Consider the following 27,691-nt stretch of genomic DNA (forward strand, 5'->3'; position numbering starts at 1 on the left):
TCCATAAAAATAAAAAGGATCACAAGAAGATATTATGAGAAACTGTATGCCAACAAACTAGACAACCTAGATCAAATGGACAAATTCCTAAAATATACAATTTATACCGACACTACAAGAAATACAAGAACTTAACAAACCAATCACATTTAAAGGGACTAATCAGTCATTAAAAATCTCCCTCTAAGAGAAGTCCAGGACCAGATGGCTTCACAGGTGAACTCTACGAAGCATTTTGAGATGAACATCGATCCTGTTTAGACTCTTCCAAAAAAAATTAAGAGGAGGGAAAATTACCCACCACATTTTATGAAGCCAACATCACCATAATACCAAAGCTAGATAAAGACACTACAAGAAAAGAAAAATACTGATATTTCTAATGAGCAAAGATGTAAAAATTCTGAACGAAATACATGCAAATAGAATTTAAAAACTATACATCATGACCAAGTAGGATTTATCCCTGGTATGCAAGGGTGGCTCAACATAAAATATTTAATGTAATAAACCATGTTAACAAATTGAAGGAAAAAGACACAAGATCATCTTGATTAATGAAGAAAAGTCCAGCATCCTTTCTTGATAAAAACACTTTGAAAGATAAGAATAGAAGGAAAATTCCTCAATATGATAAAGGGCATATATGAAAAACCCACAGCCAATATTGTACTCAATGGGGAAAGGTTGAAAGCTTTCCCTCTAATATTGGGAACAAGACAAGGATGCCCTATGTTACCATTATTATTCAGTATTGTGCTAGAAGTTCTAGCTAGAGCAATTAGGCAAGAAAAATAAATAAAGGCATCCAAATAGGAAAAAAGGAAATAAAACTCACTATTTGAGATGACATGATCCTATATTTAGAAAATTCTGAAATGTCTACAACAAAGCTACTTGAGCTAATAAATAATTCAGCAATGTAGCAAAAGACAAGATCAACATGCAAAAATCAGTAATGTGTCTTGTCACTAGTATTGAACAATCTGAGAAGGAAGTGACGGAAAATAACTCCATTTACAATAGCAACAAAAAGACTCAAATACCTAGGAGTCAATTTAACCAAAGCACTACAGGACCTATATGCAGAAAACTACAAAGTAATGCAAAAAGAAATCAATGAAGACTTTATCAAATGGAAAAAAACATTCCATGTTCATTGACTGGAAGACTAAATATCATGAAGTGTCAATTCTACCCAAATTGATTTATAGATTTAATGCAATACCAGTCAAAATTCCAACAGCCTACTTTACAGAAAAGGCAATCAACAAATTCATTTGGAAGGGAAAAGGCACCTGAATCACTAAAAGCATTCTAAACAGGGAGGAATTTCACTGCCTGACCTTGAAACATTACAAAGATACAGTGGTCAAAAGAGCATGGTACTGGCATAAAGATAGACACATCAATCAGTGGAATAGAACTGAGAGTCGAGAAAGAAACCCTCACTTCTACAGCCAACTGTTTTTTGAAAAATCTACCAAAACCAAGTTAATAGGACAAAACAGTCTCTTCAATAAATGGTGCTGGGAGAACTGGATACACATAACCAAAAGAATGAAATCTATCTCACTCCCTACACAAGAATCAACTCCACAATACTGTGATTACGCTAATGGCCATTGATTGTACACTTTGGATAGATCACAGATTGATTTTTATTGTGACTATATCTCAATAAAACTGCTTCAAAAATAAAAAAATAAAAAAGAATCAACTCAAAATGGATCAAAGACCTAAATATAAAGCCAGGACCATAAAACTACTAGAAGAAAATGTAGAGAAACATCTTCAAGACCTTGTAGTAGGTGATGGTTTCTTGGACCTTACACGCAAAGCATGTGTGACAAAAGAAAAAATAGACAAATAGGACCTCCTCAAAGTTAAACACTTTTACACCTCACAGGACTTTGTCAAAAGGGTGAAAAGGCAGCTGACTCAATGGGAGAAAATATTTGGAAATCACACATCCAATAAGGGTTTACTATCCAGGATATATAAAGAGATGGTCCAACTCAACAATAAAAAGACAAATGACCCAAAAGACTTGAATAGACATTTGTCCAAAGAAGAAATAGCAATGGCAAGAAAACACATGAAGAAACCTCACTAATGATTAGGGAAACACAAATCAAAACTACAATGAGATATCATTTCATACTTAACAGAATGGCCACTATTAAAAAGACAGAGAACTACAAGTGTTGGAGAGTATGTGGAGACATAGGAGCACTTATTCACTGTTGGTGGGAATGGAGAATGGTACAGCCACTGTGAAGGACTGTTTGGCAGTTCCTAAGGAAGTTGAATACAGACTTGCCACATGACCCTGCAAAACCACTATTAGGTATATACAGCTGTAAGAAATGAAGTCATAAAGCATATGACAACATGGATGAACCTAGAAGACAATATGTTGAGTGAAGCAAGCCAGATACAAAAGGACAAATACTGAATGATTGTGCTACTATGCACTAAATATATTGTGTAATCTCATGGAATTAATAACTTGAATATAGCTAGACAATGGAAAGTTGATGGTTAAATTGTGCAGAATTGTGCACAATTGGTAAAAAGGATGGATGTTAATCTTTGCAAATGAATAGAAAAGGTGAAAGCCCAATATAATGTCTATAACTAGGAGCACTATTATATGGGTATAAAAGTGGTTTAGGCGGTGGACTTGGCCCAGTGGTTAGGGCGTCCGTCTACCACATGGGAGGTCTGCGGTTCAAACCCTGGGCCTCCTTGACCCGTGTGGAGCTGGCCCATGTGCAGTGTTGATGCATGCAAGGAGTGTTGTGCCACGCAGGGGTGTCCCCCATGAAGAGAGTCACCCAGCACGAAAGAAAGTGCAGCCTGCCCAGGAATGGTGCTGCCCACACGGAGAGCTGACACAAGAAGATGACGCAACAAAAAGAGACACAGATTCCTGTGCCGCTGACAACAACAGAAGCGGACAAAGAAGACGCAGCAAATAGACACAGAGGACAACCGGGGTGGGGTGGGAAGGGGGGAGAAATAAATAAATCTTTTTTAAAAAAAGTGGTTTAAAGGTCTAAGGTCATGCATATTACTAAAAAGGAAAGCTAAAAAATGTAACATGGAACGATAGCATAGTAAAACCACATGTGAAATACGAATATGGGTAAAATTGCATGTATGACCATTTTTCTTTGAAACCGAACAAATGTATGTTAATATTACAAGATGTTAATATCAGACAAAAAGAAAAAACATTATGCTGAATGAAAGAAACCAGACACAAAATATTACATATTATATGATTCCATTTATAGAAAATGAAAATATAAATCAATTTATAAAGATGAAATTAGATTAGTGGCTATGTAGGTAGGGCTGCGGATTACTGCTAAGGGGTGTGGAGTTTCTATTTTTGGAGTAATGAAATTGTTCTAAAATTTTTTTGTGGTGATAAATGCACAACACTGTGATTATACTAAAAGTCATTGATTATATACTTTGGATAAATCATATGGTATTTGAATATATCTCAATAAAACTGCTTAATAATTGTGCAATAATAGCCAGAAATAGCAGCTAAGAACAGCAGGAGATGCATAGAGATTGAGAGGTAAAGAATTTTTTTGTCTGTTTTTTGTTTATTATTATTATTGGAATAATGAAAATGTTCTAATAATGATTAAAGTGATGAATGTACAACTATGTGATTACAACAACAAATATCACTGATTGTGCACTTTGGCTGAATTATATGCTTTATTAATATGTATCAATAAAACTGATTTGTTATTAAAAAAATTATGTTTACACTCTAGTCTACAAAGTTTACAACAGCATTATATCTAAAAGCAATAATGTACATACCTTAATTAAATTGTGATAAAGACACACAAAGTGAGCACATACTGCTGGAGAAATGATACCGGAAGACTTGCTTGCCCCAAGGTTACTACAAAACTTCAGTGTGCAAAAAAAAAATTGCAATATCTGTGAAGCAAAAAAATAAGTATGCCTGGACAATGAAAATACCAGAGAAATGCAAGCTCATAGAGATGAAAAGTAGAGTACAGTCTGCCAGGGGTAGAAGGGCAGGGAGAATGGGAAGTTAATGCATAATGGATACTGGGTTTGTTTGGGGAGATGAGAAAGTTTTAGTAACAGAAGATGGTAAGGGTATAGGAATATCATGAATTGATTAATCCCATTGAATGATAGGTTTGGGAGCGGCTAAGGTGGGAAATTATGTTGTATGTATGCTTCCACAAATACAAAAAGAGCAATTAACGAGAATGACGATTAAATGCAATACGTGATCAGAGATTGGATCTAGCAAGGGAGAAGAAATGGCTCGAAGGGGCATTGTTGAGACATGAAAAAAAAATGAATATAGACTGTAAGCTTAATATCAATGTTAGATTTTTTTAAACTTGATAACTGCATTTAAGGTGGTGATCTAAGTGAATATCCTTGATCTTAGGAAATGTACACAGCAGTGTTAAGTGTTCAAAGAGCATGAGATATAAAACCTATACTCAAGTGTTCAGAAAATGGATTGATAAATGATACTGAGTATCTGTTATATGCCTAGCACTAAAGCTAGTGAGCAGATAATCATGATCTTACCCTTAAGTGCCTTTACTGGAAAATCAGACCCTGGGGAAGCCAGGTGAATGGATCCTTAGATGTATTAGGTACTTTATACCACTATTTCATTTAGTTTTTCCAACAACCCTGCAAAATAGGTATTGTATTGCCTTCGTTTTCCCTGTGAAGAAATGTTGGCTCTACTAAGAGACTAAAGGACTTATCACATAAAGAGAACAAGACAAGACAGGATTCAAATAGAGAAGTGTGACTCTATTATCTGCTTTTTCCATTTTGTTGAAGTCACCTTCACCTGGGATCCGAACATCAAGGGTGGATTCCAGTGCAAATCCCTGAATTTTTGTTCCTGTCTTCATTTTTGCTGTTGTTATTGTTATAGTCCTCTTCCTTTTCTTTAACTAGCAGAGCTCTTCCTAATACTTGAGAAAAGGCGAATAAAGAGAAAGGAAGTTAATGTAGGTTTCAGAAAGTCACAAAGAAATAATAATAAATATCACCATTCATGACATTTATTAATACAGTAATAGTCCACATTTCCTGACTTGCTGTGGTTTTGCAGCTTTTGAAGACATCTCCCCCTTGTTTGGTAATCAATGTGAAACATTGTTATCAATGTTATATTATCTCTGGAGTTGTAAGCCTTGTTCCAATGCACTCAATCAAGTTGTAGTCTACTGGTGGCCTTAGCAGAGAATTCTCCCACCAGCAAATAATATCCCACTTGCTGCCTTTTTGGAGCAAATAATATCCCACTTCCTGCCTTTTCTGTGACCAGCGGAATACCACATACCAACAAACGAGTAAACTATTACTACACATAATATGGATAAATCTCATAGATATAATGTTGGGCAAAAGAAGCCAAACACAATAAATAGTCCATATTGTATGAATTCATTTATATGAAGTTGAAAAACAGTTAATACAAATTTATGATAATAGAGGAAGGAATAGTGGTTACCTTTAGGGGAGGCAGTAAACATTAAGGTAACATTAGGGACAAAAGGGAGATTTCTGAGAGGTTAGAAATGTTCTATCTTTATCAGGGTGGTGATAAACAATGCTTAAAAATCGTAAATCCGTATTCTTTAGATCTGTATATTCAACTGCATGTAAATGATACCTTAATAAAAAAATCAAATGACAGAAAAATCTAGTCTACTGGAAGGCATGGGGCTGATTTCCCAGATTGCCACATACCAAAGATGTAATTAGAGGAAAATGTTCCAATGGCAGCTTGTTTATGATATGCTAAGTTTTTTAGCTGCATCCACATATAATGCACCATTCTCTCCACAAGTCCACTGGTTTGTTACTACAAGGGGAGAGGTGAGGATCCTTGTTTACACTCAAATGCTACAAAATATGTCTGTCAGCACCTGAGACCAGACTAAAGCTAAATTTAAATGACAAAAGATATATTTTTGTTACTATACATTAATATAATTGATAAATAATAAGAATTTCTGCCAAATTTTTTCAGCCCAAAGACTAAAGATATAAAAACTAAACTCAAGTTTAAAGCACAGCCCCATCAGAGCCTGGAGTTCCAGACCTGTATTTGTCAATTATTATATATTAATATTACTATTATACATTATTACCAAATGTATTTGTCATTTATCTTACAGAAAATGTACTTAATTTGTTGGAAATTTCTACAGCAGCAACAATTGTTTTATCCAACATATTTCTTAACTCGAGAAAAGGCTGATATCATTCTGACATACAAGTAGCAAGGCAGTATCAGAAAGTTAATTCTGTAGGTCTTCTCTAATCTCTTATGAAAATGATAAGGTTAATCCATTTATCAATACCAAAGAACCTAGAATGGGAATATGAACAAGCTCAGAAAAATTATCCCAAGGTCACTAGAATGTTTCATATTCCTGGGTCCTTCCAAGAAGCTTAGAGGAAGGAAAATATTCTGATTTAAGAATTTTAGGGAAATGGACTTGGCCCAGTGGTTAGGGCGTCCGTCTACCACATGGGAGGTCCACGGTTCGAACCCCGGGCCTCCTTGACCCATGTGGAGCTGGCCCATGTGCAGTGCTGATGTGCGCAAGGCGTGCTGTGCCACACAGGGGTGTCCCCCGCAAAGGGGAGCCCATGTGCAAGGAGTGTGCCCCGTAAGGAGAGCCGCCCAGCACAAAAGAAAGTGCAGCCTGCCCAGGAATGGCGCCGCCCATACTTCCTGTGCCGCTGAGACAACAAAAGCGGACAAAGAAACAAGACGCAGCAAATAGACACAGAGAACAGACAACCGGGGGAGGGGAAGGGAATTAAATAAATAAATAAATCTTTAAAAATATATACATATGTTAAGAATTTTATGCCCAGCCTGGTTAAAAAACGAATACGTGTTTTAGTATTAGTTTTGGCTATTTGCACACTTTGAAGCATAAAAGTCTGCTACCTGTGTGCTCCTCCTCCACCCCCATGCCCCTCTCCTTCCCGACTAAAGGTAGTCCATGTACCTGAGATTTTATGGAGTTAATTTTTGTAGTTTATAGGCAGTTTACACAGAGCCTAAGCATGTACTCTGGAGTCTGCAGACCTGGTTCATATCCCATTTCCACCACCACATGTATCTGGGGAAGTCATTTAACTTCTTGATGCTTCAGTTTCCTCATCTGTAAAATGGGAATTTATTACTTAACCAATTTCAAAGGGTGGTTGTAAGAATTAAATGAGATACATGTAAAGAATTCACTTGATAAGCAAACATGTAGCATATGCTTGTTATTAGCAGTTACCATCACTGATTCACAATCGGACATTTCTTTCACTGTTTAAAGAAACAAAACAAGTGTATGTTTATTCAAACTACACATACTCCCTACCTTAAGAATCTGTTTTATATGGGGGCCCATAACTGCTATCTCTTCTTAGAGCAAATGGGCTCAGTTCTTATTTAATTTTCCTTTTTGGCCATAATTTTGGTGCTTACAAATTATCAGTGTATCACAATCAATACTGTAAATAAGTCAATGTTTGCAAATGTCTTGCTTATTAAAAATATTAAGTCTATTAAAAGATTAAGTAAAAATTGGACAAGTGTTTAGCATACAAGTTGGCATCTGATTCTTTTTCCATTATAACTCATTATGTAAAAAATTGTCAATAGATTAATTTCAGTATTTTGGGAAATCTTAACATTTATGGGCTTGTAAGTAATCTTGAATGTCACTTTGGCATGTCTAATTGGCAACCTGAAAAGTCATAATTAAAATATCCAAGTACATTTTACTTTGGGGGTGACAGAAACAAAACCCCACCGCCAACCACAAATCCACCTATTCATTTGCCCTATTAACAAGTTTTTTATATATTTTGTGGAACTTTTTGGAAAAATTCCAATATTCTTGACTCTGAACGTGAAGAGCCTTTTTCTATACAAAGATTAATTTGAGTTAATGAATACCCCGTATTGTTTCAAGTTTTCTGGGGAATAAAGTAAATTGTATGTTTTTCTACCTTCAAAGATAAGACACTCTTTCCCCAAATTTGCAGTGATTGTGATTGAGAAAATATACCAACAAAAATTTGAAATAAGGTTACCTTCTAATTCTGCCATGTATTATGCAGCACTTACAACTAAATGGTAGAGAAGACAGAGGATCATCCAAGATGTATCAAGTGATTTAACTGTCTGAGGAAAGCATAACTAAGAGACTTTAAATCTAACCATTCACATGTCTAAATGAAGATAGGATATATTTACATAGGAAGGAATCAATATGAATCCTTAAAGGAGATAAAAGAATTCATCTGTGCTGCTTTGGCATGGTTCAAAGGCATGCCTGCCCTGACTACGAGACTCCAGGATGTCCATGTGATGTGGCCTCCTAGCAGACAGCTATGCATCAGACTATAATGGCTTGCCTTTATTAGTCAATGTATTGACTAATTTCACCCAACTTGAACTAACCTTCTCAATTTTACTTTGCTTCCATGAGAACTGGCCTATAGGGAGAAAATACACTCATTAAATCCAAGTATTCAGGTCATCTTCAAAGTTTTACACTCACTGCAAATGAATGAAGTAGGGCAATGATTTTACATCAAAACATAAGAAATTGTCTAAGTATTCTCCCTAATTCCACTGACTTGTGATCCATTATTTTCAGGGGGAGAGAAAGGAGCGGAAGTAAAGCTGGGACACTGTAAACAAGATAATTACCACCTTATTTTATCTACGTCTTAGTAACAAGTTGAAATGAAGGAAAGATTCTAGGTTAGAAAAAGTCTCCAGTTAGCTATTATTATCATAAAGTATGCACAGAAAAATGTTGCCTGTCAAATTATTTTCTCTAAACTTTCCAGTAAAGGCAGCCCTACATATGGTGGTCAATTATCATCAGTTGTTTTATTAAACTTTTCCTCTCAAATCCTGCATGAAACCAGGTAGTTTAAAATAAACCACTATAGATTATGAACCATGTATTTATCAGATAGACAACTTATTTTTCCCTAACCCAACTCATCCAAGTAGGTCACAAGCACCTACTTTCCAAACTCATTGGATCCAGCCCACATCTATGAAGACAGTTCAACAAATGCATAAGGGAAAATTTACCTTCCTTTCACCAGAAATACTTAATTCCAACTACAAAGCAAACTATTGGTATGCAAATCCTAACACTAGATATTGGAATTTTTAGTGTTAGGACCTTATTTACAGTTACTAAAGCGACTAAAATTTTGAGTGATGTTATATACTTCTGACTTCATACATCCTTTAGAAATACAAGTTTCATGTTCACAGTGCCTTAGAAATTCTTATTGAAAGGGACAGTCCCTTACAGAGTAGGTCTATCGTCAGGCAAAACACAAATAATCAACACTAGATTGCCTACGTTGAACACTGACAAGCAATGAGGTAGGAAGGTGAGGTTTCTAAGTCAAATCTCAAGTTTCATTCCACGGTTAGAAGTATCAATAAGGTTTCAAAACAGAGATGGGTCATGGATTTGTTTGATCACAAAGGTAGAGCAGTTTCTACCAGAACACCAGAAGTGCAATTTAAAGTTTAGAAAGCTGATACTGACAGAATTTACAGAATGGAAGAGGTTAAAATTAGGACATTTTTCTCAAAATGAATTGTCCGGGCTGTTTTTCTATACGTATCTCCTGGGACCTAGCCCACATCTTCTAAAACCATCCCCTGGAAAGCAGAACCCACCAATCTTCCTTTTCACTAAGTACTTGGGTGGTAAGTATTTAATTAGGAAATGAAGTCACAATCATCTACCATAACAACTTTTAACAAACTAATCCTAACTCTATTTAGTCAATATAAAAATTATGCCATAGTTTGTATTATCCTTATCCTGCTTTCCAACAAATATACTGAGTAGCTATTGTTATTTATACCATATAAATAAGGCATTTAACCTAATCATCTCTCAGCCTAGCAATCTCAAGTTATAAACTAGTATAGTTTCAAAAGGTGAAGTATAAATCTTGTATCCATTGTTTCAAGAATTCTCTACGGAATCTACTTTTATAAAACACATTAGGAGGAACTGACTTGTTTGTGCTTTGTGCCTCTTTTGCATAAAATTATGCCAGCTAATTCTAGCTCAGCTGTTGTTACACATGCCAATACAAAGAATTTTAAAAAAAAAGCATAACACCACTGTGCACTGTTTAAGGAATTTTTATTAAAGCAAGAGTTTTTATAATCCAAATTACGTTTCCTTGCTCAGTTATCAATTCTGTTATCTAAAACAGAAGTGACATCCTGAGCTATTCCACAGTAAAGAATTACAAAATTAAAGAAAGGAATGCTTTAAATTTTTGTACTTTGCTGAAAATTATTTTTCCCAGGGTCTATAAAACATTAATTTGTTTTTATATTTTACTATTTTTTTGTGTGTTTTTTGTTTGTTTGTTTGTTTTTAAATCAATAAGTAATCTAGGACTAGCATTATGTTTGCTAGACCTGGCATTTGCTCGGTACATAAGGTTCAAAGTTTCCTTTCCTTTTTTTTTTTATTTTATATTTTGCAATGTTTTTTTTCCACAATATTTAAGTTTTTCGATGTTTAGATATTTTTCTTCGGTGAAGCACAAGTTTCTTTTCGTGGTCCCTGATCAATCTGTAAATGTAAAAAAAACAAAATTGAGGTTTTCTACTACTAATCAATCTCCCATGCCTTAGGCCACCATTTCCCAAATTGTCAAATATGTCTGGGAAACACTGACTGTTCTTCCTAGAGACCAACATTTGAGTTTCAGAAATCGAGCCTGACTGCCTAATATATTAATATGGCACTTGTCAGTAGTAAATTAAAACCCTTGGCCAAATTCAGTCTGTTGCCTGTTTTTTGTAAATAAAATTTTATTGGAATACAGCCACTCCCTCATTTACATAAAGCAGTCTTTGGCTGCTTTCAAACTGCAATAGCAGAGTAGAGTAATTGCAACAGAGACACCATGACCCAGAAAGCTCAAAATAGTTTCTATTTGATCCTTCACTGAAAAGGTTTGCCAACCCCTCTTACAAGCCACCTAATACAAACTACATACAAACTGAAAAGTGCTTGGACTTTTAAAAATTCAAGTTAAAATGTTACCAGGGCAACAGGCAAAATTTCTTTTTATTAATTTATCTCAAAATTATCAATAATCTGGATTAATAGAAAAATGCATCTTTGCTATGTATGTTTCCAAATAGTATCAACAAGCTGTTATAAGAAATTAAGAAAACAAGCTTAAAATATACCACAGGGAGAAAAACTCACTTTAAACAGTTGGAACACCAGTGGCACTGTTAACTGCTTTCTGGGCAGCCTCTTTAGCTTGGTGGGCTTGTAGTACAGCAACAGCTTCATCTACCTGGAAGACAAAAAAAAAAAAAAAGGGAGTAGGTTGGGAACAGCTCAGAATACAAATTTCAACAAACACAAATTTTCCAACAAATAAAACCAACTCCCTTCCTCTGATGAAAGTAGTAAGAGAATCATTATCAAAACAATCCAGCTATATTTGTTGCCCATTTTTGGTTTCATTTCACCACTGTTATAAATTATAAATTCTCTTGCAGATTAACATATTACCCTCTTCCTAACAAAAACAAAATAAAATAAGTGTTGAGAGCTATCAGCAAACATCTCTACTTCCTCCACTTCATTTCTCCAACAGAAGACAAACAGATGATGGAGCTGGACAAAAGAAGAAACCACAGATGATGGAGTTAGACAACTGCCTTGGGTTTCAATCCAGGCTCTGCCAACTAGACAACTGCCTTAGATTTCAATCCAGGTTCAGCCAACTTCCTAGCCATAAACCTTGAGAGAAATTACTCAAATGTCTCTATATGCTTCAGTTTCTTCATCTATAAAATGGGGATATAATAGAATTAAAAGGATTCAACATTAAGGTAATTCTTATAGAGCTCTTATAACTACATGGCTTGTAAAGCACTATATAAATGTTCTGTAAAATTAAGTTCCTACAAAAAGCCAAGAAATAAATAGGTATTATAAGACACAGGTTTAAATTACCTTAGAACGGAGAGACTCTGGAGACTCAAGCATATGAAGAAGTTCTGAATTATCAATCTCCAACAACATGCCAGTGATTTTGCCAGCCAAAGTAGGGTGCATGGCTTGAATGAGAGGAAAGAGCCGTTCACCTAGGAACAAAAACATTCCAAAGCTCCTTCAATCAGAATTTTAAGAGCACTCAACTTAATAGAATGGAGTTTAAGAACCTAACTTTTGTATAGAGTACATACATGCTGACACACAACCCACCATTTTAATAGGTTTTTATGGAAAGATGGCTATAGAATGGAGAAAGATTCCTCCAAAAGGAAATTCTAGGTACCATCAGTTTATCAAAGGGGAAAAAGAATTAAGCAGAGTATGTAGTATTAGGTTGTTAAATTTGTGCTCACACAAAGTTGTCTTCTTTTTCAGTTCAAATTCTCTCCTCCAAAAATGGGGTTAAGATTCATAACAACTGTTATCCTGTCCTATCCATGCTCCCTACCAATATATTTTACTTACTTTCCAGTCGTTTAACTATAGTTAGGAAGACCAATTATGCCATCATATTACGCATATGCCAATTTAGAGCAATTCCACTACCCTGGTTGTCATTTTTATGCGCAAATGCTATCTTCCTATTTCCTAGTCTTTTTGTAACTAAGTGGGGCAAAGCTACTTACCCAACATCTGCTTTTGCTCTTGAGGAGGGGCAGACGCCAACATGGAAGCAGTCAAAGGTTCCTGACCTTGTACATGAACAGCAGGCTAGATATTAAACAGGAAGTGTCATTAAGTTAAAAGTACAGATAAGACACTGAAAAATTGTAATAGTACAATCTAAATCTAAAAAGAAACTGAGTGAATTAGAAATACAGCCTAGGATAGCCATTATACCTATATACTCAAGAGTCACAGTTGCCCCTTCAGTTTCTCTGATTTCACCAAAGACTATTTTTTTTATAAAGTAATCATAAAATCTATACCTGCTGCATGGTAACTTGTGGCTGTGCATTAAGATGTTGTTGTGGATTGCGAACTCCTGCAGCATATTTATACTGTGGAACAGTACGGACAGCAGGAGTAGCTGCAGCAGCAGCAGCCGCAGGACGTGGACCCATTGTCTGTGTTGATGTATTAGCTGAAAAATAACAAACGTTTTTAATGGATAAGCCTTGCATTTAATACTGGAGATAAAATTTTTACAGGCAGGGTTAAGACTCACCAACACGTTGTGTTGACATAACTCGTGGAACCTGTGAAGAAGCTGGTCGCATAGTACTAAATGGTGGTCTAGGAGCGGCTGGGCGAATAGCACCGGGCATATTTTGGAATGCTACATTAAAAAACATGAAAATACACTTGCTGGGAAAACCATAGTCAAAGTGCCTGCATGGTATTTACAGAGCTGAGGTTGCACAAGAGACTGAAAAATGACCAACTGTTTAAGTGCAATTATCTCCATTTACCACTTCCCCCACACTTATCAGCTCAGAGCATTGGTAAATAAAAACAAATTCATACAAGGACCAGTACTTATATCTAAAGTTAGACAACATGAACATGGTCCCAATTGTTACTATAATCCAGCACTATTACAGAGGACAAGACCATTCTGATCCTTTATGTATACGTGATTGGATGGAATAAATCTTCTAAAACTACTGCCTAAACAAATGTGAAAAGAGTTGGAGCCATTCCCAAAATTTTAAAAAGGGAAACCAAACCAGCAGACAATATTGTCTCAGTAAGAATGACAAAGCAATTCATAAGTGATTAAAAATGCTAGGATCCAAAAATGAACACCTAGCACCATAAATTATAAAAAGCAAAGATACCACATAAAAACAAAACATTACTAGCTGATTTGTTCAAATAACTCACAACTTTAATTAAAAGAAAAATAAAAGCTTACGATGAGGTCTGGCACCCTGAGCAGTCCAGCGAGGACTTGGTCTTAGTTGAGCAATTTGGCTAGGAGGATAGTATGCAGCACGGTTCTGAGTCTAGGAAAATAGCAAATAAATGAAGACGAAAATAAAAAACAATGCAGCAATTACTTACATACTCTCAAAACATCTACCACCTAATTCAGTCTCTTGACATATTTTTTTGTCTTTATTACTCTTTGGGGGCACTAAACATAACAATAATGACCAAATATGAAAACATGAGGTTCTTGTACTTACCTGTGGAATAGCTGCCATGAAGTAACCTGAAGGAGGTGCTGGCTGGTAGGGGTTGATTACAGGGTTGGGCACAGCTCTTACACTTGCCATTCTCTGCATATACTGGTTAGTGAGGTGAGCCTGGCGCTCTTCTTTGCGCTGAGCTAAAGCTACATACAATGGCTTGGTGGCCACAATTCTACCATTCATTTCTGTAACTGCTTTAGTGGCTTCTTCTGGGGAGGAGAAACATACAAAACCAAATCCTTTGCTGCGACCACCCTCCATCATAACCTAGTAAAAGAAAAAAAAAGTTAACGCAAAGGCAGCATGAGGCATGAAAAAAGAGCATTATCATTTAGACTCCACTACAGTCACTGAATCAAATACTAAATTATCCTATTAATGCTTTCATCATTTTGTATTCCCCTCACAATTTTCCCTTAGTATCTAAATGAGGGTTTGCCACACACGAGCACTGTCCTAGGCAATTAGAAAAGAGCTGAAGGAAGTAAAGGGGTGGAGACACAACAGCAACTTGGATTTTCAATATTAAAATTCAAATATCTTAAACACAAAGCCCACTATATTAACTTTTTGGCACCACCAGAAACACAACTGTAGAGTAGGTGGAGCTCAGTGGTTGAGCGCATGCTTCACATATACAAGGTCCAAGGTTCAATCCCCACTACCTCCTTTAAAAAAAGAAAAGCAGAAACTTAAAATTTGACTATTCTAGCAATTCAAGCTGACAAGATGTTTTACTAATCTTTTAAAGGAAACATATAGTCTTGTAATTCAGTACCTACTTTTAAAACTCTATAAAAATTTCACATTTAATACCAGATAGGCCATAAATATTGGGGTATAAATGATACCTTGGGAAGAAGGTTCTAAAATAACTAAAAATTTTTTAGTTTTAGTTAGAACCCCACACTTCTGCAATATACATATATAAGGATGCTAAACATTAACTAAACATGTCCATGAAGCTATAAGGATTTAGTAGGTTAAAGTTAGCATTTTAAAACAGTGGTCTGAGAAGATGGACTTTTGACTATTTAATATATGGTGCCATGAGGAAAATTGGGGCAAAAAAAAAAATCTCTTCACACTGCCAAGCAGATTTTGAATCTGCACGTAAAATACAAAAAAAAAAAAGGTATAACATCCTACACATCCAAAAAAATGCATTTGAGGAGATGTCACTTTTTATTAAATTGACAAAACCATTAAAACTAGTGGACATTTATTAAGGTTTTTTGGACAATTTAGTTATAACAATTTTAAGTATGCATAATCTATAACCATCAACTCAAATTCAGTAAATTTAGAAATACTGACATCCATGTCAAGATGGAAATCACTGAATATATATGTAACTATGAAGCCATTTTTTAAAATCTTTATACGCATACAAAAAAGTTCTTAGACAAGGAAGAAAAATTTAGGAAGGATACCCAAATTGCAACAGCTCTCTAAGATTGAAAATGGGGGTTGAGTAATAGCCTTTTTTAACTTTTTAAGACCCTTCTGTCTTGCTTAATTTGTTTTTCCAGCAAAATTAACATAATGACTTCAATTCTTGCCAACCATTTTATTCCCAGCCAACAGTGATATTGTTGCACACAAACATTTTTAAAAGGCCTACATTAAAGCTGACTTCATACTTTTGAAATAAATGGATTCTTAATTTTCAATCTAAGCAGCTTTCAAGGAATATAAGGATAAGACTCTCAAGAACAAATGTTCTTGACTTATATTTGCATTCATCTACTTTGCCCCTAATACTGTCCATTACAGAAAGAAGCTCCCTTGGTCTATCAAGTCACCAGGAAAGGCCTATAAAGCTAGCCATGAGATTACTCTAGATCAGGGCATTGTGATCTTTCCTGGGATCTTTTGAGAATCTCATTAAAAGTTTTGGACCCTCGTCTCAAAAACATAAGCATATATATATATAACTTGGATTCTTGAACCATATATACTAGATAAAAACATCTAGAGCAGGGGTTCTTAAAACAAAATTTCAGAATTTAGACCAGAATTGTACTCAATTGCTGATCTCAAGCAAAATGAAATACAATCAGGATCTTTACTACTAGGTTTATTTAGGGTTTCACTACACAGAACTGTTAATGAATACATAGATTACACTATTATAGTTATTACAGTTCTTGATAAACTGTCTTCTTTAACCTGCAAACACATTCAACAAAGTATGAGTTACAGTGCCTATCATGAAGTTATCCTCAGAAAAAATTCAGAACCTGCCATCTGCAAAATACAATGGGATAGCATTCCCTTAAAATTTGAATGCTAAGTTTTAAAAATAACAAAGCAAAAACTTGATTTCTAGAAAATGCTTGAAAAGATTTGATGTTTTCTGGTAGAGGAAAACAAAAACTACTTGATTATTCACATATACACACAAAACCCTATAGGCATATATATACGTATATATGATTATATATATATATATGTACAAGATTTTCCCCAAATCTTACAAAAGCATCATACTATCAAACACCACATGCTCTACCTTTGCACTAGTGATTGTACCAAATGGAGAAAACTCTTTCCGGAGACGTTCATCATCAATACCATCATCAAGATTTTTCACATAAAGGTTAACACCCTAAAAAGAAAACAAAACTAAGATAAAGAAAAAGCACACCATAGTGGGGGTACACTAAAGCATACTCCCTGTTATCATCCCGTGTTTCTTCTTCCTTTCCCTCTTAAAACCCTCAGTTACCTGGTAATAACTGAAATGAACATAAAATAGTTTTCCTAATCCCTGCATTATTTTGCTTGTTCAATTAAAAACGAACCTGATATCTGGTGATCCTATCTTGCTTCATCTGTTCAAATTTGCGCTTAAGTTCTGTCTGTCGTTCCACTTTTTTCTGAGCTCGACCAACGTAAATCTGTTTCCCATTGAGCTCCTTTCCATTCATCTCATCCACAGCCTTAAAGAGATCACAAAAAATTATAATCACTAATTTGCAATACAGAAGTTCATTTCTTCAACGATAAAGAAAATCTATTCAATTACAAAGGACAGACCATCCCAAAATTATTTTGGTAAAAAATGAAAAAAAGAAAAACAAAAAAAAAACCCCCACCCCCAAATGATAAAAGAAAATAGAAAGTAACCACTGTTACATAATAAACATGTTTTTCAACACAAAAGCAACTCAACTTTATACCTCTCCTTACTATAGAATACAGGGGGGGAAAACTCACAAAAATGGCCTTATATGAATATATTTAAACCTTACTTTCTGTGCATCTTCATGCCTTTCGAAACTCACAAATCCAAAGCCTTTGGATTTTCCACTTTCATCAGTCATTACTTTCACACTTAAGGCAGGTCCTAAAAAATATTTTTAAATGTTTCAAAGATAAGCCACACAATAAACACTTCAAATTTCTACACACACAAGAAAGCCAGTCACCAAAGGGATTAAAAAAAATCCCAAGGCTCCAGAAATTGACTCCACCCTCAAACAAAGCATGCACACATATGGGCACATAGTAGGCTCTCCAAAGAACATATACTTTTACAAATAAGTAAATACTCTCTATTCCCTGAATCTTCCCTTCCATTTAAGAAGATATATTTTAGACATTTGTAAAATTTGATTTTCTTGACATCAAATTAAGAAATAAAATTTTTTAAGCTTTGGTCCACCAGATTTTCAACAGGAAGTAGATGGAATGCATGGTTTGACCCTTTGTGAAGACACAGCAGAATCACCACCACCCCCAAATGAAAGAGACACTATTAACTGAAGTGAATGGTAACTCAAGTGGGTAGAGAAGAAATTAAGTTAAAAATCACATTATTTGCTTAAAATAATTTGAAAGATACATGGGGACAGGTACATGTTTCTTTTGAATGTACCTCTGTCCTAAGAGCATACTTCAAATCTCTGCTGTACAAAACAATGTCAAGGAAATATGTGACGTATTTATACACTGCTCTAAGCCATACAGAATTATTCATTTGGACTGTTTAGCAAGAACTAACTTGTTTAGAAATATCTTCTAATTCAAAGAGATTAAAAAACAAGACAGATGAAATAAACAAAAATACATCATTAAAGAGAATTGGGAATAAGATATGAGGCATAATCAACATCACCTATTTTCTAAATTGTAAATGACTTATCTTTAAACAAGATTATCACTTGTTTTTTGCTCAGAAGACAGAGGGTACAACTTAGCTTCCCTCATTCTTTATTTCTTCTAACCCATCAACAACTCGTGAATTAATTTTGGAGTACTCAAAAAAAATCAAAAAGCCACTAAGTTCAAGAAAGGTAAAGCAAAGGATGGGCCAAGTAAATCATCTACAAATATACAAATAAAAGTCCATCTACTGGGTAGCAGATGTCGCTCAGTGGCTGAGTGCTTCCCATGTATGAGGTCCTGGGTTCAATTCCCCGGTACCTTCTTAAATAAAAGTCCATCTACTGATCTGTTGTATCATTACCTAAAGTGAAATTTAAAATTTAATGAAGCTATTTAAAATGGAGGGAAAAAGTATTTTAAAATCTCTTGGATTCAGAAATCCATCTTAAAGAGATATGACTAGAAAAACCTGGAACTTCTAAAGTAATTGTTCTAAATTTCTCCAACATGTCATCTCACAAAAATGGTGTATTACAAAAAAACCACACTCCAACCTAAGTTGGCTGTGTCAAATGCATGTCCCTAATGAGAAGGGATCTTTAAGTGCATAACCCCCAGCACTACGCATAATATAGCAACCTTTTAAAACCTGTTCAGATAATTGAATCCTACCTTTCTGTGATAATCTAATGCTATTAACTTTTAATCTAATTGGACAGAAGTCTATTTATATGCCTCTCTACAGCATAACCCAAATAACTAAAAATATTTTAAGTATCATCTAAGTCTCATCTAACTTATTCAGTATAAATTATTAACTAAAAGTAATGCTGAGCAATTACTTAGAACTTCAAGAATAAAGATTTAATTCAGACACATTACCAAACTTGCCAAAGAGATCCTTAAGGCGCTCATCATCCATGTCTTCTCCAAAATTCTTGATGTAAACATTGGTGAACTCTTTTGCTCTAGCTCCAAGTTCTGCTTCTCGTTCTTTTCGAGACTTAAATCGTCCAACAAATCTAATAAAATACATAAGGACTATAACATTAGGTTCTATTTTATGATATTCAGATTAAGCCTGATGATTTGTAACTGTTAATGAGAATTTCAGAAACTAAAAAAAAAAGCACACTATAAAAACAGAAATAAGTCCTTAGCATTAAGTATGAAAAACAAACAACTACAACCGCAAAAAAAGAACATATATATATATATTTAAAGATTTATTTATTTATTTAATTTCCCCCCCTCCCCTGGTTGTCTGTTCTTGGTGTCTATTTGCTGCGTCTTGTTTCTTTGTCTGCTTTTGTTTCTTTGTCCGCTTCTGTTGTCGTCAGCGGCACAGGAAGTGTGGGCGGCGCCATTCCTGGGCAGGCTGCACTTTCTTTTTCACGCTGGGCAGCTCTCCTCACGGGCGCACTCCTTGCGCGTGGGGGCTCCCCCACGCGGGGGACACCCCTGCGTGGCACGGCACTCCCTGCGCGCATCAGCACTGCGCATGGCCAGCTCCACACGGGTCAAGGAGGCCCGGGGTTTGAACCCCGGACCTCCCATATGGTAGACGGACGCCCTAACCACTGGGCCAAAGTCCGTTTCCCAAGAATATTTTTCTTAACACTTGTCCTCCTTTCTCTCTAGCTAATTGGGATTAAAGACATCACTCTATACAACACAATTGAGTGCATGTGCACTGTGTCAATAAAATAACAAAAATTTTCATCCTTGCTCTTTCAAAGTGTTTTTTTGCACTTTTCCGGTTCCTAAAACAGAAGCTAAAACGTGTGAATTCTGCACTTTGCACACAACAGCCTGTCATTTTTTTCTGCAGCATTACTAACAAAATGACCTTATAGAATTAGGTAGTTTTCCCCTATTAGCTTCTCAATGCAATTAGTTTTGTAAAAGTTCTCAATGGTGGCATAATATTCTATTCTATTCCATCGTGGACAGGTAAGTTTCTGTTTTTTAAATGCCACATTAGAACCACAGAAATCATAGTAATAGTTCAAAGGGTATAGAAAAGATTTAGAGATTTATACATATGGTCAAACTATTTTCCAAAAAAGTTATACCACTTTATACTCACAACAGTAATAAATCAATCCTTAATACAGACCTTGCCAGTGGTGGGCTTTTCCCCCCAAAGTGCTGACAGTTTTATGAGATATTTTCATTTAATGACTCCTTCAGGTAAAAGACTGACCGCACCACTTGATGCAGTGATTTAGGAAAACCACACCTAAGAGTGATGCAGTTGATGTTTAAGCAACCAAACCCAATCTGCATGCCCTGATTGTAATTTACACAGAAACATGAACTCACAGAACTTTTACAATATAATTTTATAGTTCAATTTGTCCATATGATTAAATGAAATCCATTGGCATTTGATAAAGTTTGTCATTTCTTTGGGATCATAAAATCTGTATTTCGACAACCTACAGTAGGAAATAGTCCTGTATATAGGCTTTTATCAGTATCATTTTAAAAGTTTGCAATTTTTAAAAGCCAAGAATATATCAGGGAAGATTAATCATGAAGACTTTTGACTTAATTCAGCATCTTTATACTCAATAAACAAACTGCAGCAGTATGCCCAAAAGAGGGCGCGCTCTGAAATCAGACCACTAGGTCTGCATCCCAACTCTTCCCTCACATCAGCACAGAAATGCATGCAAATAACTTTAAGGCTTCTATGCCTGTTTCTTCAACTGTAAAATGGTCTGGTTAGTACATCAGGAATTATGAAGATTAAGTTTCTGTCTAGATCCCTGAATATATATTAACTTTAGAAACTGATTTGGAACTAAGAGAGGATTTGGAATACGGGTAAATACTTACACTTTGCGATCATTTAGAAGCATCCCATTCATTTTTTCAATAGCTCTTTCAGCTGCTTCCTGTGTCTCAAAATGTACAAATCCATAGCCCTTGGAACCATTTTCATCACAAACCACCTAGGGAAAAAAGGCAGGCCAATTTTTCATTAATTGCTATTTATATTTAGCATTTTCACAGTGCTCAGAGATAACTTAGCTACCTAACCTGATAATCTGGGAAATAAAGATAGCCATTAAAAGATACCATGGGTGGCAGACATGGCCCAGTGGTTGGGGCATCCGTCTACCGCATGGGAGGCCCATGGCTCAAGCCCCGGGCATCCTTGACTTGTGTGCAGCTGGCCCATGCGCAGTGCTGATGCGTGCAGGAGTGCCATGCAGGGATGTCCCCGTGTAGGGGAGTCCCACGGGTAAGGAGTGCACCCTGTAAGGAGAGCCGCCTAGCGTGAAAGAAAGTGCAGCCTGCCTAGGAATGGCACAGCACACACAGAGAACTGACACAAGATGACGCAACAAAAAGAAATGCAGATTCCCGTGCTGCTGACAACAACAGAAGCAGAAAAGGGAGACACAGCAAATAGACACAGAGCAGACAACTGGGGTGGGGGTGGGGAAGGGGAGAGAAATAAATAAATAAATCTTTAAAAATAAATAAATAAAAATAAAAGATACCATGGTTGCTATTTTAAGGAACTAAAAGTAGTTAACACTGTAAACATGTTTACTGTCACATTCTACTTACCTTACATGAAAGGATGTTACCGAAAGCAGAAAATGTATCATACAGTGCTTTATTATCAATAGATTTGTCCAAATTTTTAATGAATATGTTGCCCACTCCACTTTTGCGAAGGGATGGATCACGCTGAGACCACATGATGCGTACTGGCTTGCCCTTTATAACATCAAAATTCATGGTGTCCAAAGCACGCTCCGCTGCAGGAAAAACATTTTCAGAGTTAATATTACTTCATAACTTTTACTGGCCACTTAAGCTATGGAGAGGTGCACACTTGGTACCACTAACATGCCCTCTTTATACGCCAACCTCAAGATGGCTGACCCTACCTTGAGTATCATGCGTTAGCCCAGATTTAAACTGTGTAATGCAAAAAGAGCAATTTTCAAGAGAAACCAAATTGCCCATAGACTAAAATACTGCTAATATTTCATACTATTTCTGAAACAAATCTCTTCCCTTAAAAATACTTTTTTCCCCATCAACATAAAATCCAGATTCCCCTTCACATACAATCTTCTTTTTTACTTTTTTTCAAGATTTATTTTTATTTAATTGTCCCCCCTCCCCCAGTTGTCTGTTCTCTGTGTCTATTTGCTGCGTCTTGTTTCTTTGTCCGCTTCTGTTGTCGTCAGAGGCACGGGAAGTGTGGGCGGCGCCATTCCTGGGCAGGCTGTACTTTCTTTCACGCTGGGCGGCTCTCCTTATGGGCGCACTCCTTACCCGTGGGACTCCCCCTACACGGGGACACCCCTGCGTGGCACGGCACTCCTTGCGCGCATCAGCACTGCGCATGGGCCAGCTGCACACGAGTCAAGGAGGCCCGGGGTTTGAACCGCGGACCTCCCATGTGGTAGACGGATGCCCTAACCACTGGGCCAAGTCCGTTTCCCAACACACAAACTTCTTAATGAGCAATATAAAATACATGGCAATTCTAGATTATACACAGGCTGAGAGTAATCTATGGATTTTCAAGCATTTTAACTTCTCTACCACTTGCCAAAATTCGTCACTTCATTGCTATCACTGCTAATATACAAAAACTAGTTCATTTTCTTTAAAAAAAAAAAAAAAAATTTCTGAATTTTTGGAGAGGACTGATTCATGACAACTTCCTATTACCAAGCAGAAAACAAAAGGCTATATTATATACTTGGCTATACCAGCTCAGAAAGATTGTAACCAGGCCTTTTAAAACCATCAAAAGTTGGAAACGGAATGGTGAGGCTCAAGCAGTTGAGCGCCTGCCTCCCACACACGAGGTCCCGGGTTTAGTTCCCGGTGCCTCCTGAAAAAAACAAAAAACAATTAAAACAAATGAAAAAAACAACTCAGGGAAGCTGATGTGGCTCAGTGGCTGCATGCTGGCTTCCCACGTATGAGGTCCTGGTTTCAATACCAGGTCTCTGGTACCTCAAAAACAGCTGGACATTTATTTACAGAATTCTTGAAATCTCAAATTTGCTTATTCATAATTCACTTTTAATGCATTAGACATTTCTTGACACACAGAACAAATCTACAATTATACATCAATTTCTTACTTTTTACTCAACTGATGATTTAATCAAATTATTTTTAGATAGTGCTTTTTCAAAATATACCACACAACTAATGGCAGTCTATGATGGATTGAATTGTGTTTCTTTAGTGGTGCAGAGTTGAGGCTCTAAACAGAAAACATAACCTTAAGCAAAAAGACTATTATCCCCAAAAGGGGGAAAAAAGCTGGTCTTAAAGATAAAGTTTCACGATTCCATGTCAATGTACCTGAAAAGTTACTGGGAGGACAAATTTTCTAGGTTCTTCTTTTTAAAAATGAAGAGCTGTAATTTCTACAAGATTGTGATAATCAACAGTTAGCTCATTATCAACTGACCACACCTATTCAGCTCCCCTAGTTTTTCAGCTGGCTTTGATTGAACTTTTTTAAAGAGTCACTTGTTCCTGGACACTGGTCACTTTCAGAAGCTATTCTACAAGTCCATCAATATAGCAATAAATAAGCCAAAATTTAAAAAATTACTGGAAAAACTATTTGGAAAGATAGTAAATTGAACATATGGAAAACAGGAAAAAGGAATATGGAAAATGATATCTTCTCAGTAGTTACTACAGGGAAGGACCGATATATACAGTACACTATATAACCACAGGTCCCTGAGGCCCAATTTGTCAAATCCTACAAAATTTTAAAAAATGGTTTTATGGATTTAAAGCCATTTAAGTTAAAGTAAAAGACACTTTCAAGTTACCATTTTACAGCTTCTAGGATTTGTTCAAGTTTCCTGTACCTTTCTTTCTTTACCTGGCCCAAAGTATCTTCCCTATTCTTATTTTATCTTACATCCATTGATAAACCTTGCCTTACCCAGAGTTAGGAAGAAGGGTTATGGAGTGAGGTCTGGAGGTACTGCCTACAGATTAATAGGTAGCAAAACATGTATATCAACTTTACAATCTGTGTGACTAATATGCTCCTTACCCAAAATCTATTATCAACTTTACCTAGTGAAAAACTGTTCATTAAATAACCTAATTTCTAATGAACAAACTCTGAGAAATAAGTTTAAATCCCATCCTTAAGTCCACGTCTACAAAAATGAAATAAATTACTTAAATTTTAGAATACTTGACAAGTATCCAGAGAGCCTGTGAAAATGCAAAATTGGGTCATAAAATCAAGGGAAGCTGACTTCTGGAAGTAAACTGATCCAGATATAAAGAAAAATTCTGACCACCCATCAGGCCACATATTTTATGTTGACCAAATTTTGTTTTGGGGAAGTGTTAAACTCCAAAACAAAAATACAAAGTTAGCTGTATTTTCCCCACAGATTCCAAACTAAACTCTATCTCAGTGATTCTGTATTCAAGCATTCCAAGATATGGGTATTTTGGGCCACTTGTAAAAATTAGATACCTAACCTAAATACCACAGTCCAGCTTATACTAAGTAACTACCAACACTTAACAGCTAAAATTGATGAGTAAACTTTTAAAAAAAAAGAGCTGGCTCAGAAGGGAAAATATATACTGAACTTATTACCAGTATTATTAAGCTAAAGAAGCCTTATCTGAATAAAATATTAAAATGATCAAAGTTGGCTGACAATAGTCCAGGAAGGGTCTTCTTGCACATCCCCTCCTCCCACCACCTAGCAGTTAATGGAGAGCGAGAAATGCTTGATCTAGGGGGAAATCCCAAGTGCATTACTCATGGTAGTTTACATTTCTAGATCCACCAGTCACTGTTGAGTTACTACTAAAGAATAGAATCCGAAGCCTGAGGACGACCACCCCCCATCACTGTAACTTTACTCTAAGGCCCTGTGGCTCCCCCAGGCGATTGGGCCAGCATCAGAACAGGCCTTGAGCCTAAGAGGTTACAAGGTTCAACACGTGGTATTTTCCAAGCACAGAACTGCACTCCCCCCTCCTTTCTAGGGATCCCGCAAGAGCCCCGGGTGTTAGGAGCGCCTCCATCTATTACTGGTAAAAGGGTCTCCACGCTCTAGGTTCTCCAATCCCGGCTACTGTCAAGTGCGACGAATAAGAACGGAATCTCATCCACCCTCCTGGCGCGTCATCACCCTAAAGTTTGAGAACGGCTGCGGCGAGAAAATGGTCGCAAAGGAGGAAGTGACCCGGCAAGTAAGGGGCGTGCGGCTGCTGGGTGCGCGGGTCTCCGCGAGCATGTGAACACGGCTCCGGGTAGCGCAGCCGGGCCGGGGGTCCCGGCGCCCGAGCCTCTCCCCGCAGGCCCTCGGGGGTGACAAGCCCTCCCACCTCCTCCTCCCCGACTCGCCGGCCTAGCCCGCCCTCCCGCCGCCGCCCGAGCCTCATGGCTGCCCGCCCGCCGGGCCCGGCTCTCACCGTCCGCCGGCTGCTGGAAGTTCACATACGCGTAGCCCAAGGAGCGGCGGGTGATCATGTCCCTGCAGACCCGGATGGAGAGGATGGGCCCGGCCGGGCTGAACTTCTCGTAGAGCATCGCCTCGGTCACGTCGGGGTGTAGGTCCCCCACGTAGAGCGAGGCCATGGGGTAACTGGGGGCGCTGGGGTTCATCTCGGCACGGCTGCCCGCAGGGCCACAGGCCGCGACCTTTCCGTGAGAGAGCGAGTGCTGGGGCCGGGGGCCGGAGCCGGGGGGAGGGGAGCGGGGGTAAGCGCAGAGGGACAAAAATCAACCGGAATCGAAAACTACTCAACGGCCGCAGAACCGGGTCGATCCCCGGCCTCTGGCTGCTGGCTGGGGAGCGAGGGTGGCGGTGTCGGGTCCAGGCAGCGGGAAGGCCTCGGTCTCTTGGTTCCTTCTTGGAGCTGCTGCGGGGCCGCGGGCGGGCGGGTCGGTCTCGGCTGCTTCACCGGGTTATTTTATAAAAGAGGAAGAAAAAAAATAAAAGTCTCCGGCGGAGGAGACGCGGATTTTTTGTAAATTTTTTTTTGGTTTTTTAAAAGATTTTTTTAGATTTTTTTTGGATTTTTTAATAATAAATGTGTGTTCCGAGCCCGGAGCACACACTCCGCACTCTCAGCACTAACCGCCGGGGATAAGGGGAAGCACCGCCTCCTGCACCCTCTACTTATACCCCCCGCCGCACTCGCCCCGCCCCCGCGCGTTGACGCCAGGGCCCTACGCGAGCGTCAGCGCCGGAGGAGGAGGAGAAAAGGAGGCGAAGGGGAGGAGGGAAGAGAAAACAGGAGGAGGAAAGAGCCGAGAGGAAGGGAGAGGTGGCCGCGGCGGCTGTTGCGGGTGTGGGGGTGGGGCTGGGAAGGAGGGGCGGGGCCTCTGCGCACGCGCCGCGGTTGGGGGGCGGGACCCGCGCTGTGAAGGGCCCGTGGGGGAGGGGAGAGCCGGCTCGCGGGCGGTCCTCTGTGGACTCGGGTGGGAGGGCACCTCCTGCCGCACACCCCGCCCCCACCCCCACCCTGGAGAAGCGTTAACCCGTCACCGCGGCAGTGGGCGGTGCGTGGGGCTTCCGGGTTTCTTAGCGCTAACCACCCCCCGCGTGCGCTGTCGCCAGAGGGCTTCTTCCCGCTGCGGCCGGTCCAGCTCCCCTTTCCCTCGTCCCCCGAGGGACGCCGGGCACGAGTGGGCCGGCGGGATCATTTCCAGGCCTAGTTTCCGAAGCGTGCATAAAAGGAGCCAGGGTTGGCTCCTCCGCTCTCCTACCCGACCGTACTACGACTCCCAGCGGGCAGCGCCGCCCAGCGCGTCCGCCGCAGAAGCGGTGCTTGCTGGGAGCTGGAGTCCCCAACGGCCACGGCTCTCGAAGACCGCAGCCGGCCGCGGGTCCGCCCGCTCGGGGACCCCCCAACCGTCCTGAGCGCTGGCTCCTGGTTCCCGCCCCGAGGTTCTTCCGGCAGCTGAGGGGGGAGGGGAGCGGTCCTTGGGTCTCTTGCCCTTTGGTTTGCGAAGTGCCCAGCACTTCTCGTTCTTGCTGGTGATGACTGTTTTTGGTCAAAGTGGCTTTAATTTGGGAAAGCTATGTTGGGCTCTTTAAGCGCTTCCCCTTATAAAATCCCGGGGTCACTACGTTAAAGTGCCAAATTGGGACCATTGATTCGTACTATTTCTGCCTAACGTTTCTTTGAGATAGAAGACAGACCTGGAGAAAAATGAACGTTTTTTTCTTAAAGTATGAGTTTATCACAGTCACTGGTACTTGTCACCAAAGACCTTATGCTAGGCAAAATTAGCAATAG

At 38.2% G+C, this 27,691-nt stretch overlaps 1 protein-coding gene and 1 long non-coding RNA gene across 3 annotated transcripts; both read right to left on the reverse strand.

Moving 5' to 3' along the window:
* Positions 1-3,278: 3,278 nt before the first annotated feature.
* On the reverse strand, positions 3,279-7,226 carry LOC139436415 (uncharacterized). The gene is made up of 2 exons (XR_011645666.1): positions 7,071-7,226; positions 3,279-5,012 (listed from the first exon to the last, which is right to left on the reverse strand). It is a non-coding gene; the product is annotated as an uncharacterized lncRNA (long non-coding RNA).
* Positions 7,227-10,239: 3,013 nt separating this feature from the next.
* Positions 10,240-26,599, reverse strand: PABPC1 (poly(A) binding protein cytoplasmic 1). Of its 2 annotated transcripts, none has more exons than XM_004457074.4 (15): positions 25,859-26,599; positions 21,983-22,176; positions 21,242-21,357; positions 19,280-19,419; positions 17,542-17,636; positions 17,092-17,229; positions 16,800-16,895; positions 14,279-14,551; positions 14,005-14,095; positions 13,315-13,425; positions 13,076-13,230; positions 12,773-12,857; positions 12,105-12,235; positions 11,343-11,436; positions 10,240-10,697 (listed from the first exon to the last, which is right to left on the reverse strand). In XM_004457074.4, the coding sequence occupies exons 1-14, from the start codon at positions 26,049-26,051 to the stop codon at positions 11,344-11,346; spliced, it is 1,911 nt and encodes a 636-aa protein (XP_004457131.1). In that variant the 5' UTR covers positions 26,052-26,599; the 3' UTR covers positions 10,240-10,697; position 11,343. The 2 variants fall into 2 exon arrangements, with proteins under 2 accessions (XP_004457131.1, XP_023444155.1); XM_023588387.3 differs by having other exon boundaries at positions 10,443-10,697; positions 19,289-19,419; positions 25,859-26,543.
* Between the last annotated feature and the right edge of the window lie 1,092 nt (positions 26,600-27,691).

Source organism: Dasypus novemcinctus, chromosome 14, assembly GCF_030445035.2.
Source record: "Dasypus novemcinctus isolate mDasNov1 chromosome 14, mDasNov1.1.hap2, whole genome shotgun sequence".
Lineage (NCBI taxonomy): Eukaryota > Metazoa > Chordata > Mammalia > Cingulata > Dasypodidae > Dasypus > Dasypus novemcinctus.